At 43.4% G+C, this 17,842-nt stretch overlaps 1 protein-coding gene and 1 long non-coding RNA gene across 4 annotated transcripts; one reads left to right on the plus strand and one right to left on the minus strand.

The window, feature by feature from the left end:
- Positions 1–8,452: 8,452 nt before the first annotated feature.
- LOC117529746 lies at positions 8,453–16,645 on the minus strand. Its single transcript, XR_004566087.1, has 4 exons — positions 16,352–16,645; positions 9,845–9,852; positions 9,761–9,766; positions 8,453–8,463 (listed from the first exon to the last, which is right to left on the minus strand). It is a non-coding gene; the product is annotated as an uncharacterized LOC117529746 (long non-coding RNA).
- LOC117529745 (zinc finger protein 703-like) lies at positions 11,832–16,543 on the plus strand. 3 transcript variants are annotated; one of them, XM_034192601.1, is made up of 4 exons: positions 11,832–12,411; positions 14,291–14,512; positions 14,543–14,572; positions 14,603–16,543. In XM_034192601.1, the coding sequence occupies exons 1-4, from the start codon at positions 12,199–12,201 to the stop codon at positions 15,800–15,802; spliced, it is 1,665 nt and encodes a 554-aa protein (XP_034048492.1). In that variant the 5' UTR covers positions 11,832–12,198; the 3' UTR covers positions 15,803–16,543. The 3 variants fall into 3 exon arrangements, with proteins under 3 accessions (XP_034048492.1, XP_034048491.1, XP_034048490.1); XM_034192600.1 differs by having other exon boundaries at positions 14,291–14,572; XM_034192599.1 differs by having other exon boundaries at positions 14,291–16,543.
- Positions 16,646–17,842: the final 1,197 nt, after the last annotated feature.

Here is a 17,842-nt window from a genome sequence, read left to right on the forward strand (position 1 = left end):
AGACGTGCGGAGTAACCTGGCAGGAAAGACCATCTTTAGCATTCTGGATGAAAAGGACGGATACTGGCAGATCGAGCTTGATGAACCGTCGTCGAAGCTGTGAACATTCAACACGCCATGGGGCCGATATCGTTTCCTGCAGCCCCCTTTCGGCATCAAGTCGGCGAGCGAAGTATTCCAGCAGAAGAACCATGAGACTTTTGGAGACATCCCAGGTGTGCATGTGATCGCAGATGATCTGATCATCGCTGCATCATCAGAAAAAGAGCACGACGAAATCCTCAGCAAAGTCATGGCGAGAGCACGAGAGGCCAGTGTGAGGTTCAACGGCGACAAGATCCAGTACAAGGTCAACACTGTGAGGTACATGGGTCACATCATCACCCCAGAGGGACAGAGACCTGATGATGGCAAGATAAAAGCAATCATCAACATGCCACCTCCAGTTGACAAGCCTGGCCTGCAGCGACTGCTTGGTATGACAAAATACTTGGCACAGTACATACCCCACGAAGCTACACTCACAGCACCTCTGAGACAGCTGCTGCGGAAAGATGCTGTGTGGCAGTGGAGCGCGCATCACAGTGCTGCGTTGGAGAGCTTGAAGGCCACCCTCACAAAAGCACCTGTGCTGAAGTTTTATGATCACAGACTCCCACTAACCATACAAGTAAACTCGTCGAAAGATGGATTGGGAGCATGTCTTCTTCAAGGAGGTTGCCCTCTATGCTACACTTCCAGAGCACTCACTGAAACTGAGCAAAGATATACTCAGATAGAAAAAGAGTTACTCGCGATAGTCTTTGCAACCAAGAAATTCCATCAGTACATATACGGCAAGATGGTAGCAGTGCAGTCGGATCACAAGCCGCTAGAGATCATCATGAAGAAGCAGCTTTGCAAAGCACCGGCCTGACTGCAGCGAATGCTGCTACAACTGCAAAGGTATGATCTTAACATCTCCTACACACCCAGGAAACACATGTACATTGCAGACATGCTGTCTCGTGCAACTGGAAACAGAGAGGCAGACGACATCAACGACCTGTGCAACGAGAAGGTTGTGCACGCCCTGCAAGGCATTCGCTGTAGCATGGGGGTTCACACTCACACACTCCAGTCCGGGCTACCCACAGTCCAATGGGCTTGCTGAAGGAACTGTAAAGACTGTGAAACATGCCCTGAAAAAAGCACTGCAAACTGGTACAGATCCACATCTTGTATTACTGTCGCTGAGAAACAAACCAGTGACAGGACTCAATCAATCAATCAATTTTTTTTATATAGCGCCAAATCACAACAAACAGTTGCCCCAAGGCGCTTTATATTGTAAGGCAAGGCCATACAATAATTATGTAAAACCCCAACGGTCAAAACGACCCCCTGTGAGCAAGCACTTGGCTACAGTGGGAAGGAAAAACTCCCTTTTAACAGGAAGAAACCTCCAGCAGAACCAGGCTCAGGGAGGGGCAGTCTTCTGCTGGGACTGGTTGGGGCTGAGGGAGAGAACCAGGAAAAAGACATGCTGTGGAGGGGAGCAGAGATCAATCACTAATGATTAAATGCAGAGTGGTGCATACAGAGCAAAAAGAGAAAGAAACAGTGCATCATGGGAACCCCCCAGCAGTCTAAGTCTATAGCAGCATAACTAAGGGATGGTTCAGGGTCACCTGATCCAGCCCTAACTATAAGCTTTAGCAAAAAGGAAAGTTTTAAGCCTAATCTTAAAAGTAGAGAGGGTGTCTGTCTCCCTGATCTGAATTGGGAGCTGGTTCCACAGGAGAGGAGCCTGAAAGCTGAAGGCTCTGCCTCCCATTCTACTCTTACAAACCCTAGGAACTACAAGTAAGCCTGCAGTCTTAGATCGAAGCGCTCTATTGGGGTGATATGGTACTACGAGGTCCCTAAGATAAGATGGGACCTGATTATTCAAAACCTTATAAGTAAGAAGAAGAATTTTAAATTCTATTCTAGAATTAACAGGAAGCCAATGAAGAGAGGCCAATATGGGTGAGATATGCTCTCTCCTTCTAGTCCCCGTCAGTACTCTAGCTGCAGCATTTTGAATTAACTGAAGGCTTTTTAGGGAACTTTTAGGACAACCTGATAATAATGAATTACAATAGTCCAGCCTAGAGGAAATAAATGCATGAATTAGTTTTTCAGCATCACTCTGAGACAAGACCTTTCTGATTTTAGAGATATTGCGTAAATGCAAAAAAGCAGTCCTACATATTTGTTTAATATGCGCTTTGAATGACATATCCTGATCAAAAATGACTCCAAGATTTCTCACAGTATTACTAGAGGTCAGGGTAATGCCATCCAGAGTAAGGATCTGGTTAGACACCATGTTTCTAACATTTGTGGGGCCAAGTACAATAACTTCAGTTTTATCTGAGTTTAAAAGCAGGAAATTACAGGTCATCCATGTCTTTATGTCTGTAAGACAATCCTGCAGTTTAGCTAATTGGTGTGTGTCCTCTGGCTTCATGGATAGATAAAGCTGGGTATCATCTGCATAACAATGAAAATTTAAGCAATACCGTCTAATAATACTGCCTAAGGGAAGCATGTATAAAGTGAATAAAATTGGTCCTAGCACAGAACCTTGTGGAACTCCATAATTAACTTTAGTCTGTGAAGAAGATTCCCCATTTACATGAACAAATTGTAATCTATTAGACAAATATGATTCAAACCACCGCAGCGCAGTGCCTTTAATACCTACAACAACAGTATCAAAAGCAGCACTGAGGTCTAACAGAACAAGCACAGAGATGAGTCCACTGTCCGAGGCCATAAGAAGATCATTTGTAACCTTCACTAATGCTGTTTCTGTACTATGATGAATTCTAAAACCTGACTGAAACTCTTCAAATAGACCATTCCTCTGCAGATGATCAGTTAGCTGTTTTACAACTACCCTTTCAAGATTGGCCTATAATTAGCTAAGATAGCGAGTGATGGCTTTTTAAGTAATGGTTTAATTACTGCCACCTTAAAAGCCTGTGGTACATAGCCAACTAACAAAGATAGATTGATCATATTTAAGATTGAAGCATTAAATAATGGTAGGGCTTCCTTGAGCAGCCTGGTAGGAATGGGGTCTAATAAACATGTTGATGGTTTGGATGAAGTAACTAATGAAAATAACTCAGACAGAACAATCGGAGAGAAAGAGTCTAACCAAATACCGGCATCACTGAAAGCAGCCAAAGATAACGATACGTCTTTGGGATGGTTATGAGTAATTTTTTCTCTAATAGTTAAAATTTTGTTAGCAAAGAAAGTCATGAAGTCATTACTAGTTAAAGTTAATGGAATACTCAGCTCAATAGAGCTCTGACTCTTTGTCAGCCTGGCTACAGTGCTGAAAAGAAACCTGGGGTTGTTCTTATTTTCTTCAATTAGTGATGAGTAGAAAGATGTCCTAGCTTTACGGAGGGCTTTTTTATAGAGCAACAGACTCTTTTTCCAGGCTAAGTGAAGATCTTCCAAATTAGTGAGACGCCATTTCCTCTCCAACTTACGGGTTATCTGCTTTAAGCTACGAGTTTGTGAGTTATACCACGGAGTCAGGCACTTCTGATTTAAAGCTCTCTTTTTTAGAGGAGCTACAGCATCCAAAGTTGTCTTCAATGAGGATGTAAAACTATTGACGAGATACTCTATCTCACTTACAGAGTTTAGGTAGCTACTCTGCACTGTGTTGGTATATGGCATTAGAGAACATAAAGAAGGAATCATATCCTTAAACCTAGTTACAGCGCTTTCTGAAAGACTTCTAGTGTAATGAAACTTATTCCCCACTGCTGGGTAGTCCATCAGAGTAAATGTAAATGTTATTAAGAAATGATCAGACAGAAGGGAGTTTTCAGGGAATACTGGTAAGTCTTCTATTTCCATACCATAAGTCAGAACAAGATCTAAGATATGATTAAAGTGGTGGGTGGACTCATTTACTTTTTGAGCAAAGCCAATAGAGTCTAATAATAGATTAAATGCAGTGTTGAGGCTGTCATTCTCAGCATCTGTGTGGATGTTAAAATCGCCCACTATAATTATCTTATCTGAGCTAAGCACTAAGTCAGACAAAAGGTCTGAAAATTCACAGAGAAACTCACAGTAACGACCAGGTGGACGATAGATAATAACAAATAAAACTGTTTTTTGGGACTTCCGATTTGGATGGACAAGACTAAGAGTCAAGCTTTCAAATGAATTAAAGCTCTGTCTGGGTTTTTGATTAATTAATAAGCTGGAATGGAAGATTGCTGCTAATCCTCCGCCCCGGCCCGTGCTACGAGCATTCTGACAGTTAGTGTGACTCGGGGGTGTTGACTCATTTAAACTAACATATTCATCCTGCTGTAACCAGGTTTCTGTAAGGCAGAATAAATCAATATGTTGATCAATTATTATATCATTTACTAACAGGGACTTAGAAGAGAGAGACCTAATGTTTAATAGACCACATTTAACTGTTTTAGTCTGTGGTGCAGTTGAAGGTGCTATATTATTTTTTCTTTTTGAATTTTTATGCTTAAATAGATTTTTGCTGGTTATTGGTGGTCTGGGAGCAGGCACCGTCTCTACGGGGATGGGGTAATGAGGGGATGGCAGGGGGAGAGAAGCTGCAGAGAGGTGTGTAAGACTACAACTCTGCTTCCTGGTCCCAACCCTGGATAGTCACGGTTTGGAGGATTTAAGAAAATTGGCCAGATTTCTAGAAATGAGAGCTGCTCCATCCAAAGTGGGATGGATGCCGTCTCTCCTAACAAGACCAGGTTTTCCCCAGAAGCTTTGCCAATTATCTATGAAGCCCACCTCATTTTTTGGACACCACTCAGACAGCCAGCAATTCAAGGAGAACATGCAGCTAAACATGTCACTCCCGGTCTGATTGGGGAGGGGCCCAGAGAAAACTACAGAGTCCGACATTGTTTTTGCAAAGTTACACACCGATTTAATGTTAATTTTAGTGACCTCCGATTGGCGTAACCGGGTGTCATTACTGCCGACGTGAATTACAATCTTACCAAATTTACGCTTAGCCTTAGCCAGCAGTTTCAAATTTCCTTCAATGTCGCCTGCTCTGGCCCCCGGAAGACAATTGACTATGGTTGCTGGTGTCGCTAACTTCACATTTCGCAAAACAGAGTCGCCAATAACCAGAGTTTGATCCTCGGCGGGTGTGTCGTCGAGTGGGGAAAAACGGTTAGAGATGTGAACGGGTTGGCGGTGTACACGGGGCTTCTGTTTAGGGCTACGCTTCCTCCTCACAGTCACCCAGTCGGCCTGCTTTCCCGGCTGCTCGGGATCTGCCAGGGGGTAACTAAGCGAATCTAACTGAGTCTATCTAAACTAAGCGAGGACTGAGCGAATCTCCTGCACAGTTGTTGATGGGAAGGGTCTTGAGAAGCACACTTCCATGCTCCAGTGCTGTGTTGCAGCAGTCCACCTTGCAGCACATACACACCCGACTACAGGACCTGCAATCCCACCAGCACTACTACTACAACCGCCACACCAAGCCACTTCCAGAGCTGGCCCAAGGTTCCACAGTGCACATGTGCACACGGCGTGGATGGGAACCTTAAAGCGAAAGAAACTCCACAACCTCTCATCAGCCGTTAAACTTTTCACCGAAAACCAGCAGAATTTCTCGAATAGTGTCCACTCAGATATCCCTCACAGGTCCTGAAAAAATTTTGATAAAGCAACGCGCGCCGTCTACAGCCGCGTCTCAGACAAAGGATTTCAGCCAAGAGGGCTGGACCAGTGCTCACTCAAAGCCTGCCCACAGGCGAATGACGTCACCTACGCGTGAACGCATGCGCACGAGGGTTCAAGCATGTCTGGTGTAATCGCACGTGATTCAAATCCATATAGTTTTTTTTTTATAAAACTGCCGGTTAGTTTTCTAATACACCTCGTATGAATATATTGTCTATGATTTAAGTATGCAAATTGAGTAAGTATGGGTTCCAGTTGTCAGCCATGTTCTCTGCTTGAAAAAGGGGGATGTGGTGGATTTAGAATAGGCACTCGATGCTCTATTATGTTTGCCTACCTACGATCACCGCCAGGGTGATTGATTACTCTCCCCTGTGTAACGTTCGATGATTGATGTTCAGTAAAGCCAGAGAGAAGACGTGAGTTTTGTGTTCGGTCGTTTATTTTGTTATAAGTGTTTACTCAGTAAGTTTAATAGCCACCCTCCACTCGGGTATGAGTATAACAAAGTAAAGAACATAACAACAGCTAGGACAGTACTGGGTATGACATCTGGACAGTGGAAGGAAGACAAGGAGACTTGGTGGTGGAATGAAGAGGTCCAGGAAAGCATAAGGAGAAAGAGGTTGGCGAAAAAGTTTTGGGATAGTCAGAGAGATGAAGAAAGTAGATGGGAGTACAAGGAGATGCGGTGTAAGGTGAAAAGAGAAGTGGGAAAAGCGAAGGAAAAGGCATATTGCGAGCTGTACAAGAAGTTGAATAGTAAGGAAGGAGAAAAGGACTTGTACCGATTGGCCAGACAAAGGGACAGAGCTGGAAAGTTCTGTCCCTTTGTCTGACATCCTGTTGTCCCTGGACTCAAAGAGACCTGTACTGTTGGTAATGCTTGATCTCACTGCAGCATTCGATACAGTGGACCACTCCATCCTCCTGAACCGTCTAGCCCAGCAGGTGGGCTTTCAGGGTCCCGTGCTGCAGTGGTTCAAATCCTATTTAACGGACAGGCACTTCTCTGTTTTCATCAATGGCCACTCCTCTTCTACAGCCCGACTGTCTTCTGGTGTCCTGCAAGGCTCCGTTTTGGGCCCAGTTCTGTTCTCTCTTTACATGCTGCCTCTGGGTTCAATCATCTCTAGCCATAATGTGTCTTTTCATATGTATGCCGATGATCTTCAAATCTATCTACCAGTCTCACCAGATTCTCCAGATGAATTTCAGACCATCAACACCTGTATGGATGACATCAAGCACTGGCTCACACAGAATTTCCTGAGTCTAAATGAAAACGGAATTCTGTCTATTTGGCACCACAAGCCCACTTGCCGCTGTCTCAAACGGTCACTCACTTCCTCACCATAACACCGTAATCAGAAACTTGGGAGTTCACTTGGACACTGGCCTAAATCTCCATAAACAAATTGACTCTGTTGTTAAGACAAGCTTCTTTCAGCTCTGCATTCTTACAAAAGTGAAACCCTTCCTCAGTTGTGATCTGGAGAAACCAATCCACGCATTCATCAGCTCACGCTTGGACTACTGCAATGCTTTGTACTTTGGACTCAGTCAAACATCTTTACACAGATTACAACTGGTACAGAATGCTGCTGCCCGGCTCCTCACAAATTCTCGTAAATATCACCATATCACACCTGTTCTACGCTCTCTCCACTGGCTGCCAGTGCAATACAGGATCCAATACAAACTTCTCCTGTTTGTTTTCTGCTCCATCCACAGCTTCGCACCTGCGTATCTATGTGAGATTCTGACTCTTCACCAGCCCAGCAGATTTCTACAATCTGCACAGCTCTACTAAGTACAGAGAAAGCCAGAAAGAGTTACACTGTGTGTTTGTGGTCTTAGAAAAAGCTTATGATAGGGTGCCAAGAGAAGAGCTGTGGTATTGTATGAGGAAGTCTGGAGTGGTAGAGAAGTATGTTAGGGTAGTACAGGACATGTACAAGAATAGTATGACAGCGGTGAGATGCGCAGTCGGAATGACAGACTCATTCAAGGTGTTGGTGGGATTACACCAAGGATCAGCTCTGAGTCCTTTGTTGTTTGCAGTGGTTATGGACAGGTTGATGGATGAGATCAGACAGGAGTCCCCATGGACTATGATGTTTGCAGATGACATTGTGATCTGTAGTGAGAGTAGAGAGCAAGTTGAGTATAGTCTGGAGAGGTGGAGATATGCTTTGGAGAGAAGGTGAATGAAAGTCAGTAGAAGAAAGACTGAACAATGGCCTTTGATACTTTTTAATCGTTGTTTCATCCTGCCCCTTCCTGTAGTGCCGCAATTTACACCGCCGTAATTGGTGGCCGGCGTTGTATCCCTAATCAATGGCGTGTAAAACGGTGATAGAGCCCACATCGGTGTCCTCAAAGGCATTTTAACCAGTGACAGAGGCAGACAAAACGGCGGCGCTAGCGGACAGTATGCCGTTCTAAACGCCACCTCCCGGTTAATGCCGTTCCAAACGGCCGATAGGCGGCTGTCAGTATAAAAACGCTAGCGCGCTGCATGCAGGCCTCTCACTCGCGACCAGCTCCAGATATTTTTGCAGAGAAGCTCCAGTATGCCTCCTAAAAGAAAATTGGCAGCGGCAAGGACTTACCAAGAGATCTGGTTCAGAAGCAGAGGGAGGCCTGTGGTGGAGATGGAGCAACATGTTGAGGAGGGGGAAAAGGAAGGAGAAGAAAAGGCTGAGGATGATCTCCCTCCCTCTGCAGTGACAGAGGCATGTATTCCTGCTGCTTCAGCCTATTATACTCTGGGGGCGGTGCCTATATGCAAAAGTTCCTGGAGTAACGCAGGATTTGCCTGAATAAAACCAGTGGTACACAGGGCATTATTGGCGGCAGCAGAACACCGCCGTTCTCACGCGTGTCTTAACCTGCGATTGTAAAGGATAGAACTGGGTATTAACCCCCACTGCCTGATGTGTGTCGGATGCTACGGCTTCAAAACGCCGCTTTATTCGGCGGATTCAGCGGCGTTTTATCCATGTATTTGCGGCTAGTACGGCGTCACAACGCCGGCGAAATGCTCCGCCCCTTTCCAAGCTTCAATGAGCTGAACGAAACATTCTTGTATCGCCAATGAATCGTCCATGTTTGGGACGAAAAAGCGATGTTTTCATGTAGAAACAGTGTTAAGAACATTTTATCAACTACTTTAACTATTTATCCACGTTTGAACCATTTGCGGCTGGCCTGCGTGTGCGCCCGGTTTTATACCTGCTTTTGGTCACGTCATCGTGAATGTTTAATTTTGATTTCCTTTTGATTTCATTTAAAGTGTCAAAGGTCGACGTTCGCTTCATCTTTCTTTTCGTTTTATTTGAGTTCTCCTGATTCACAGGCTTTTTCTGTGATGGGAAAAGTGCAGGATCTTATGTCCACCTTTTCTCAACGATTTTTTACTTTTTGACTTTTTATCCATCGTCCAGCTTTCACTGTGTGCCGTGTGACCGGAGCATCAGGTTTTCCAAAATAGAAGAAGAAAATCTCAGTAATAATAACACAATGGCCAAAGTGTACTCATCTTGTGAAAATGCTAGTTTGGGCACAGAAGCTAAAACAGTGCGACAAACTGAAGACATTTTTTTCAGAAATGCAGCATGAACAAAAAAAAAACAAGTTAATTTTCATGATGAGAATCAGATACATAAATATTTTTTTGAAGATTTCTTGGAAATTAATGAACCTGTAAGGGCAAAGGGGATTACATCAGAAAGAAACTGACATTAAAGTGAAAAGAGCAATATCAGGACAAAATATCTTTTGACGGGATATTGGGAGAGCCCAAATGTAAAGGTGCTTACGTCCATCACTAAACAATTAGGCTGTAGTGTGGATTAAACTCAGTTTAAGGAAATGTTCTGCCAGCAAGACTCGGGCTTTAGCGTCCCTCATTTGCTAACTGGTAGCAGCTGTTCACTAATCGCTAGCAACTGTTGGTAATTTAGTGGTTAACCACAACCAATAGGAATCCATCAAATCATTTAAGATGTTGACTCACCTCTCTCTACCTGCAGTTGCATTTGAGTCTTTGCTGCCTCCACCCCGCCACCTCCTGCTAGACCTTGTATCTCCCCAGCCTCACCTCTGTCTCTTGTCCTTGTCGCCTCAGTTGGCTCCAGTCATGTTTGCATGCGCCTCCTCCGCCCCTCCACTATCAGTTGGTCCCCCCATGAAGCTGGCAGTAGGCTCCGCCCCTGCCTTCTTCAACAGCAGGATTTGCTTTGCGCTCCGACACCCAGGAGAGAAGACCAGCCCAAAATGAAGACTATTTATGTTCATCTTTCTTGTTAAATAAATGTCAGTTGCTTCACCTGAGTCTTGATGGTACAAAAACAATGCAATGGCCAAAGTCACCATATTGAACTCTGGACACCCCTCCCAGACTCCCTAATGCCTGGTTCTCACGAACTTTATGCATGTTTTTGACACATATTCCAATCTGTCAAACCTTTTAGACATCACAGATTTGATTTGCAGATGAAGATTGTATCTGTGCAGTATCTTCAGGAAATCTTCCCCTTTAAAGTTGCTGATTATTTTGCTTACCTGAAATAAGTGCATTATTTGTTGGATTTTTTAATTTCTTTTTTGACAAATTTTGTAGTTCTGTTATACGTTACAGTTTTGTCAACATAAGGGAGTTTGGATTTTCCATTAATCAGACCCTTTTGACACCCCCTATATGTTCAGTAAAGAACACAAATATTTAGGATATTATCATACAGAGTGTGTGTGTGGCTTGAAGAACACAGAAGCTGGCGGGTCTAACAGAGGAAGCAGGAATTATGATCAGAATTTCTGTGACGTTTTCAGTATTTGAAAAATTAGTTTTTTTATGAGTAGAAGCAAAGTTTACAGACACACACACACACACACACAGAGAATTGTAAGACATTGTGTGTAATATAAAAATCCAGTCGGGTTCAACTGTAAAAGGTTGCAGAAAAATTATGTGATATAATATGACCCCTTTAAAATATCTAAAAATCACACTGAACAAGTTTTTCTTTTGTGTATCACCCGTGGGAATGAACACAGTCATGTCCATGTCAAATCTGACCCCAATGACTGTCACTTTTCCCCATATGATTGACACCTGGTTGACCTTGCCAGGGCAATTCTGGAATCCACCTAAGTATATGCCAATTTTTGTACAAATCAGGTTAAAAATCAAATTCCTTGACCTTGACCAAAATGAAATCTTTAGGGGAAATTTTTGGGTCAACCTTCAATGACATACTAATTTTGGCAGAAATAAAAAAAAGGACCCGTGAGGAGTCAGTCAACAAACAAACAATAAGCCACGACCTTGACCCTAAAGATTGACCTTAGGCAAATTTGACCTTGCGAGGTAGAGCTGGAACTCGTCTCCATTTGTGTGCTGCATTTGGTGCAAATTGGTGTGAAAATCTTAAAGCTTGACCTTTGACATCAATAACCTTGATCCAAATAATTGTACTTTGGACAATTTGATTTTGACTGGGCAATTCCAGAACACCTATATGTGTGCCATGTTTGCTTGACATCGGAGTGACAAATGTACATTTTGACCCAAAAATAAGGGCAAGTCAGAGGTTGAATGGCATCCAAATAATTTTGGTGGAAATTGGACAAAGGACCTGGAAGGAGGGGAACAAACAGACAAAAATAGAAAAAAGAAAAAGAAAATTATGGTTTAGTGTCTTGACAATACATAACTTTTACTTTACCCGATTAAAAGCAGTTTGATATATTTTGTTTTTGAATTTGGTTTCTAAGCACTCGAGACCAGCTGTGCCATTCTTTACTCATTGATTACTGAAAGATCAATTCATAAATCAGCTTTTTTCCAGCTAAAGAACAGATTAGACTCAAAGTCTTACACCGCACGTATTTAAAGCCTTTAAATAGGAATTCATCGGCTCATTGGTTCGTGACACGTTTGATTATTTTCAGAAACTTTAATCTTTTTCTGCTGTACTTTGACGACGTTGCTCCGCCTTCCTGCGCGTTTCCCCGCCCATCTCATTAGCTATGGGGCCACCCAGCGGACGGCAGCGGCTTCGCACTCAACTGTTTGTGATCAGTGCGCAGCTGAAGTCCGGACCGGAGAGACGCGCCGAGGACTTTCCCGGATCACTCGGACCCCATGAGGCGCACCGCGTCCTCTTCAGCCTAAAAAAACCCCAAAATAATAATAATCAAACAAAAAGGCAGAGGAGGAGGTGGTTGCGTCTGTCCGCGCGCGCTGCGTCCTCCTGCGCGCTGCGTCCTCCTGCGCGCTCTTTCAATCGAGTGTTTGGAGTAGCTGATTGTGTTTGTGAGCGCATGACGCACGGATAGCTGTGGCTTCTTCTCAGGACGCGCGTCTGTGCCCGCGGCGCGCATGGATTACTGCGGCTTTCACCGTTTTGGACGAAAATAACGCACATCCAGACGCGCGGCGCGCACACTCCGATGAAAGATTCCCCTCCAGGGTCAGCTGTGCATCGAATTACGAGTCCGATCGACGGTCCCGGTGCTGTTTTGTCCCTGTTGACCCCTCTGGACCCAGTTCGCCAGGCAAACAGACTTCCCATCCGAGTTCTCAAGATGTTGACTGCGCACACTGGTCACTTGCTGCACCCGGAGTATTTGCAGCCTTTGACATCCGCACCAGTGAGCATCGAGGTATTTTTTTTTTAATCCGTAACGTGTGTTTTTATTTTTATTTATTTATTTTGAAGACAGGATTGGGATTTCGGCGTTGTGACAGCAGCGCGGGGCTGCATGTGGCGAATTGCGCCGTCACGCGTTAAAGCAGAGAAAGTCCAGATTCATTAACTAGAAGGGCATTTGGGAGAGCGCATACCTCCGCCAACACCTGAAACGTTATGAAAGGCACTCTTTAAACTGCGCAGTTTAAGATGAAAAAAATATATCTCCTGGAGCCACCTCTCTGTATGGATCGGCTTGAAGATTAATCTTTTTATGTGTGTAAATATTAATGATATTTTTCCCATTTCCTTTAACATTGCATATTGGGCATTTGTCACCATTTTCTTGAATTTCTCAAGAGATGATGCACAGATATTTATTTATTTATTTATTTTTATTAAGTATATGCAGGGTGGAGGGATGTAACGACACACGATGTGGCCTGTATCGAATTGTATCAGTCCGTGCGTATTGTGACACCATGAAAAGTCAGCTATGAGAAGAAATACTGATGTCTTGCAAAATGATTTTTAAAATATACAATTAAAAAGTGGATACCATCAAGGATTACAAGTTATACTGCAGAATAATTTGAGTCTTTAAAATTCAGCATTACCACATATTACCTTCTACATACTCAGTGTGAACAGAGATCCAATTATGTATCATAATCCGTATTGATTCGTGATAGGTGTATCGTCATATCTATTGTGTCATGTCATTCCACACCCAGTAGAATACTAAGGTTGTGTACATTTTGCAAAATCATAGCTCCTGAATATGACCGACATTTCTAGCAGTGCTTCCAGAGTCAGAACAAGACTATAAACCAGTCTCCACTCCCTAACAACTTTGCAAATTATTCAGTTTTAAATGGTTTATGGCTATGATTAGAATAAGGATCTGGGTAATTTTTGTAAAATATGTAACACATTTCGATACTTGAACAATACACTCTAAGAAATGAAACACAGGGGCTTTAAATGTAATTAGTACAATACATTTTAAATATGCTTGCAATTGTTAATTTTAGGGATTTAAGTAATAATGTTTCATTTGATTTAATTAATTTCAGCTACAATATTGTTTTGCACTTAATTGGCAGTGTTAGGTGGAAAACGTTACCTTAACTTGATCAATTAAATTCAACATTTTATTTCTTAGAGTGTACTTCTGGTTCTGGACCACAGCTCTGCACACATCCAGGAGTCTTGCGCAGTTGCACGATATAATCCGTGTCCTATTCAGGAATGGTTCAGATTCACAAAATGTGTAGAACATGTGAAGAACAGGGGATATATCTGGTGTGGATGTGGATTTTTTTTTTTGAAAGCAAAATCTGGATTGTTATCTTGATCTGCACCATATCTCGCCTGTTCTTAGATTATTATTTTTTTAATGATCTGTGTGTTGTCTGTGAAATTAAGAAAAAATGTTGAAAAATCTCAGGATGTTAAAAAAATTGGGACTCTGGCCTCTTAATCAGATCCAAAAAGTTAATGGTTTCCCTCTTGGCCCATGCACAACCCACCCTTCCAGCCAGTTTCATGAAAATCCATTCAGTTGTTTTTGGGTAATCCTGCTAAAAGTCAAACAAACAGACAGACACTCTGTGGCTGTAATTGTCCTGATGTCATCCATCGTTCACATTCCTGTCACTCACAAAGAACCTCTCGAGAGTTTTGATCTTCTTTCTTTGACCCCAAATTGAGTTGGAAGTGAAATAACAACTTAGCTTTGATTATTGTGGCTTTGCTTTCTATAATTTTGTCCACTTTCTTGCACGTCATTGGACTGGAGTGACAATAATCTCAGCCCGAATCTGAATCTGTATTTTTTTTTTTTTTTTTAGCTGGACGCTAAGAAGAGCCCCCTGGCCCTCCTGGCACAGACCTGTTCTCAGATCGGTAAAGCAGACCGTCCCTCCTCCTCCAAATTGGGTTCTGTCTCCTCCTGCACTCAAGGGAACAAGGAGTCCAACAGCCGGTCATCTGTATCCAGTTTGAAGCTCGAGGAACGCCGCCCCTCCCTGGAGGACAAGTCCAGCTTCAAGCCATACAACAAAGGGAGTGGAGAGAGTCGCCGAGACGGCGTCAACAGCAGCGATAAAGTTGGGTTCAGGGTCCCCAGCAACAACATTAACTCTAATTCGTCCAGCGGACATCCGTCACATCCTCCCCACGCCACCTCACCCAGCTCTGGGGAAAGTCCACCGGATCAGCCACACAAACCGAGCCACTCCCCCAGCAGACAGCACATGGTGCACTCCCAGACTCCAAACAGCGACGTCGGACACGAGCAGAGCAGTCCGAACAGCACCAGCAGCGTCGGCGGCAAAAAAGACCCCGAAGTACTGAGCAAGGCCACGGCAGAGAGTCCGCACCTCGCCAACTCGAGCCAGGTGCGAGCCAGCACGAACTGCAGTAACAGCAGCTCTGACAGTGGTTCCAACCACGAGGGCGGGAAAGCGGAGCTGGCCCAGCCGAGCCTGAGCACTGGACATATTACTCCCATATCTCCTTATAAGACAAGCCAAACCCTTTTCCCGCTGCCCTCCTCTAGCGTGGGCTATCACGGGTCTGTAGTCGGGGCCTACGCTGGATACCCGTCCCACTTTGTCCCAGGACTGGACCCGACAAAGTCAAGCCTTAACGTGGGGACTATGGGAGTTCCTGGAAAGCATCCGAGCTCCAGCCCCCTCACGGGAGCCTCCCCTCCGTCCTTCATGCAGGGTTTATGTCGGGACCCTTACTGCCTCAGCTACCCCAGTGTTTCCCACCTTGGCGGAAGCAACTGCAACTCTTGCATCCATGACCCGTCCTCCACCCTCAAGTCGAGCTTCCCGTTAGTGTACCCCTCCCACCCCCTTCACTCCCTCCATCCCAGCTCCCTGTCATCCAGCAGTTCCTCCTCCCTCTCCCATCCTCTCTACACGTACGGCTTCATGCTCCCTAATGACCCCCTGCCTCACGCCTGCAACTGGGTCTCAACGGGGGGGCCGTGCGACAAACGTTTCTCCACCTCAGACGAGCTCTTGGCTCACCTCCGCACGCACACGGCTCTGCCTGTGGGGATGGATGGTAAGCTGCTGTCCGTTTGCCCTACTGTCTCCACCTCTGGACCCGCCTCCTGTCACCTTCACCTCCCCCATCAGAGTAGCCCCGCCTCCATGCCCAGCTCCCTCTCCCTCAGACCTCCCCACAGCCTGGGGTTAGCGCGCTACCACCCCTACAGTAAGGTCCATCTGCCCCCCGGACCGTCCTCCATGTCCTTGCACTCACTGCCGACCACATCTCCATACTACCCTCATTACGCCCTCTACAGTCAAAGACTGGGCTCTGCATCCGCTCTGGGCTACCAGTGATACGTGAGTTGCAGCGAGACTTGAAGGCACTGTTGGATTTTGCCTGAGCAAACTTTACCAGATTTGGTGTTTCTGATGAAGCGGGGGTTCAGAGGACGTGCAGCTCCTGCGTGTCTGCGCACTGCACAGACACTTTGGCAACACCCGGGACTGTTGTTTTTTTCCATGCCGTGGGCACAGAAGATTGATGGTTGGATGCATGCTGCGTAATAGCTTTTGGATGTTCAGGGTTCCTGCAGCAATGAGCTGATTTAGTGTATAAAAGTGCAGCGTGGCATGGATGGCCACAGACAACCGCGCGTGGAGATGCATGCGAGCTCGATGCAGCATCCGAACGTTGTGTTTATTCGGCCTCCGGGCCGCGATCATTTGTTTTGGTTTTGTTTATTCCTACTGAGAGGCTGTATTTATTTTAATCTGGCTTTCAAGTTGGCTATCTTAAATCACTTCTCATTTTCCAGTCCTCTGAGCAGATCTGTGGAAAACCAGATGACAGATGCTGAATATTTTGTGTCTTAACACATCTTTGGGAATGAATGTTGAAATCACATCTCTCTCTCCGGAGGCCTCGGGTTCTTGATTTTCTCTCGTTCTCTCTCTCTACTTCTTTTTATTTTCACAGCAAATCAATACAACTGAGATGTGATATTTTTTGTAAAACACCTGACTGGAAGACATTATGGTGACGTCCAATTTAAAGGGGAAGTCATATTTTGTTAAATAAATCACAAGGAGGATGCACATTGTTGTCATAATTTCTGTTTTGTTCTTGCCACATATTGTTACAGTACAGAGTTCAGATGAAGCCACTGCTGGTTCTGTAAAGATTTACAAGTCAAATAACAAGCAGTAAAAGTGTAGATTTTAAGAAGATTTTGATCAGATTTTATCCTGATATCAATCTGCTTTATGACCTCACAGAGCGTATGTTTTTGCCAAGGCTCAACAGCAGGATATCTACACTGAAAAATGAACCAACTTAAAAAGTTGGTTTAATTGGTAATACCTGAACCAATTAAGTTGCTTGAACTGAAGTAAGTAAGTTAAATCAACTCTAACATACAAACTTATGTACACTGAAAAAAGACAATAGTTGAACCAAATTAAATGAATTGCTTCAACTGGTAACGTAAATGAATTAAACTGTTTGAACTGAAGTTAGTAAGTTAAATCAACACTAATGTACAAATGTATGTACACTGAAAAAAAGAATATTTGAACCAAATTAAACAAATTGTTTCAACTGGTAACATCTAAATGAATTACACTGTTTGAACTGAAGTTAATAAGTTAAATCAACACTAATGTACAAACGTACACTGAAAAAAGAGAATAGTTGAACCAAATTAAATGAATTGTTTCAACTGGTAACATGTAAATGAATTAAGTTGTTTGAACGGAAGTTAGTAAGTTAAATCAACACTAATGTACAAACGAATGTACACTGAAAAAGAGAATAGTTGAGCCAAATTAAATGAATTGTTTTAACTGGTAACATCTAAATAAATTAAGTTGTTTGAACTGAAGCTAGTAAGTTAAATCAACTCTAATGTACAAACGTACTGTATGTACACTGTAAAAAGAGAATAGTTGAACCAAATTAAATTAATTGTTTTAACTGGTAACATCTAAATGAATTAAGTTGTTTGAACTGAAGTTAGTAAGTTAAATCAACTTTAATGTACAAACTTATGTACACTGAAAAAGAATAGTTGAACCAAATTAAATGAATTGTTTCAACTGGTAATATCTAAATGAATTAAGTTGTTTGAACTGAAGTTTGTAAGTTACAATTTTAAGAAGACTTTGATCAGATTTTATCCTAGTATCAATCTGCTTTATGACCTCACAGAGCATATGTTTCTGCCAAGGCTCAACAGCAGGATATCTACACTGAAAAAAGAACCAACTTAAAAAGTTGGTTTAATTGGTAATACCTGAACCAATTAAGTTGTTTGAACTGAAGTTAGTAAATTAAATCAACTCTAACGTACAAACTTATGTACACTGAAAAAAGAGAATAGTTGAACCAAATTAAAT

This window comes from Thalassophryne amazonica, chromosome 17 (assembly GCF_902500255.1).
Source record: "Thalassophryne amazonica chromosome 17, fThaAma1.1, whole genome shotgun sequence".
Taxonomy (NCBI): Eukaryota; Metazoa; Chordata; class Actinopteri; order Batrachoidiformes; family Batrachoididae; genus Thalassophryne; species Thalassophryne amazonica.

Excerpts from the sequence above, each read along its gene's own strand:
- LOC117529745 (XM_034192599.1), top strand. The coding sequence starts at position 12,199 with ATGAAAGATTCCCCTCCAGGGTCAGCTGTGCATCGAATTACGAGTCCG. Across the intron at positions 12,412-14,290 it reads CCGCACCAGTGAGCATCGAG|CTGGACGCTAAGAAGAGCCC; the intron begins GTATTTTTTTTT and ends TTTTTTTTTTAG.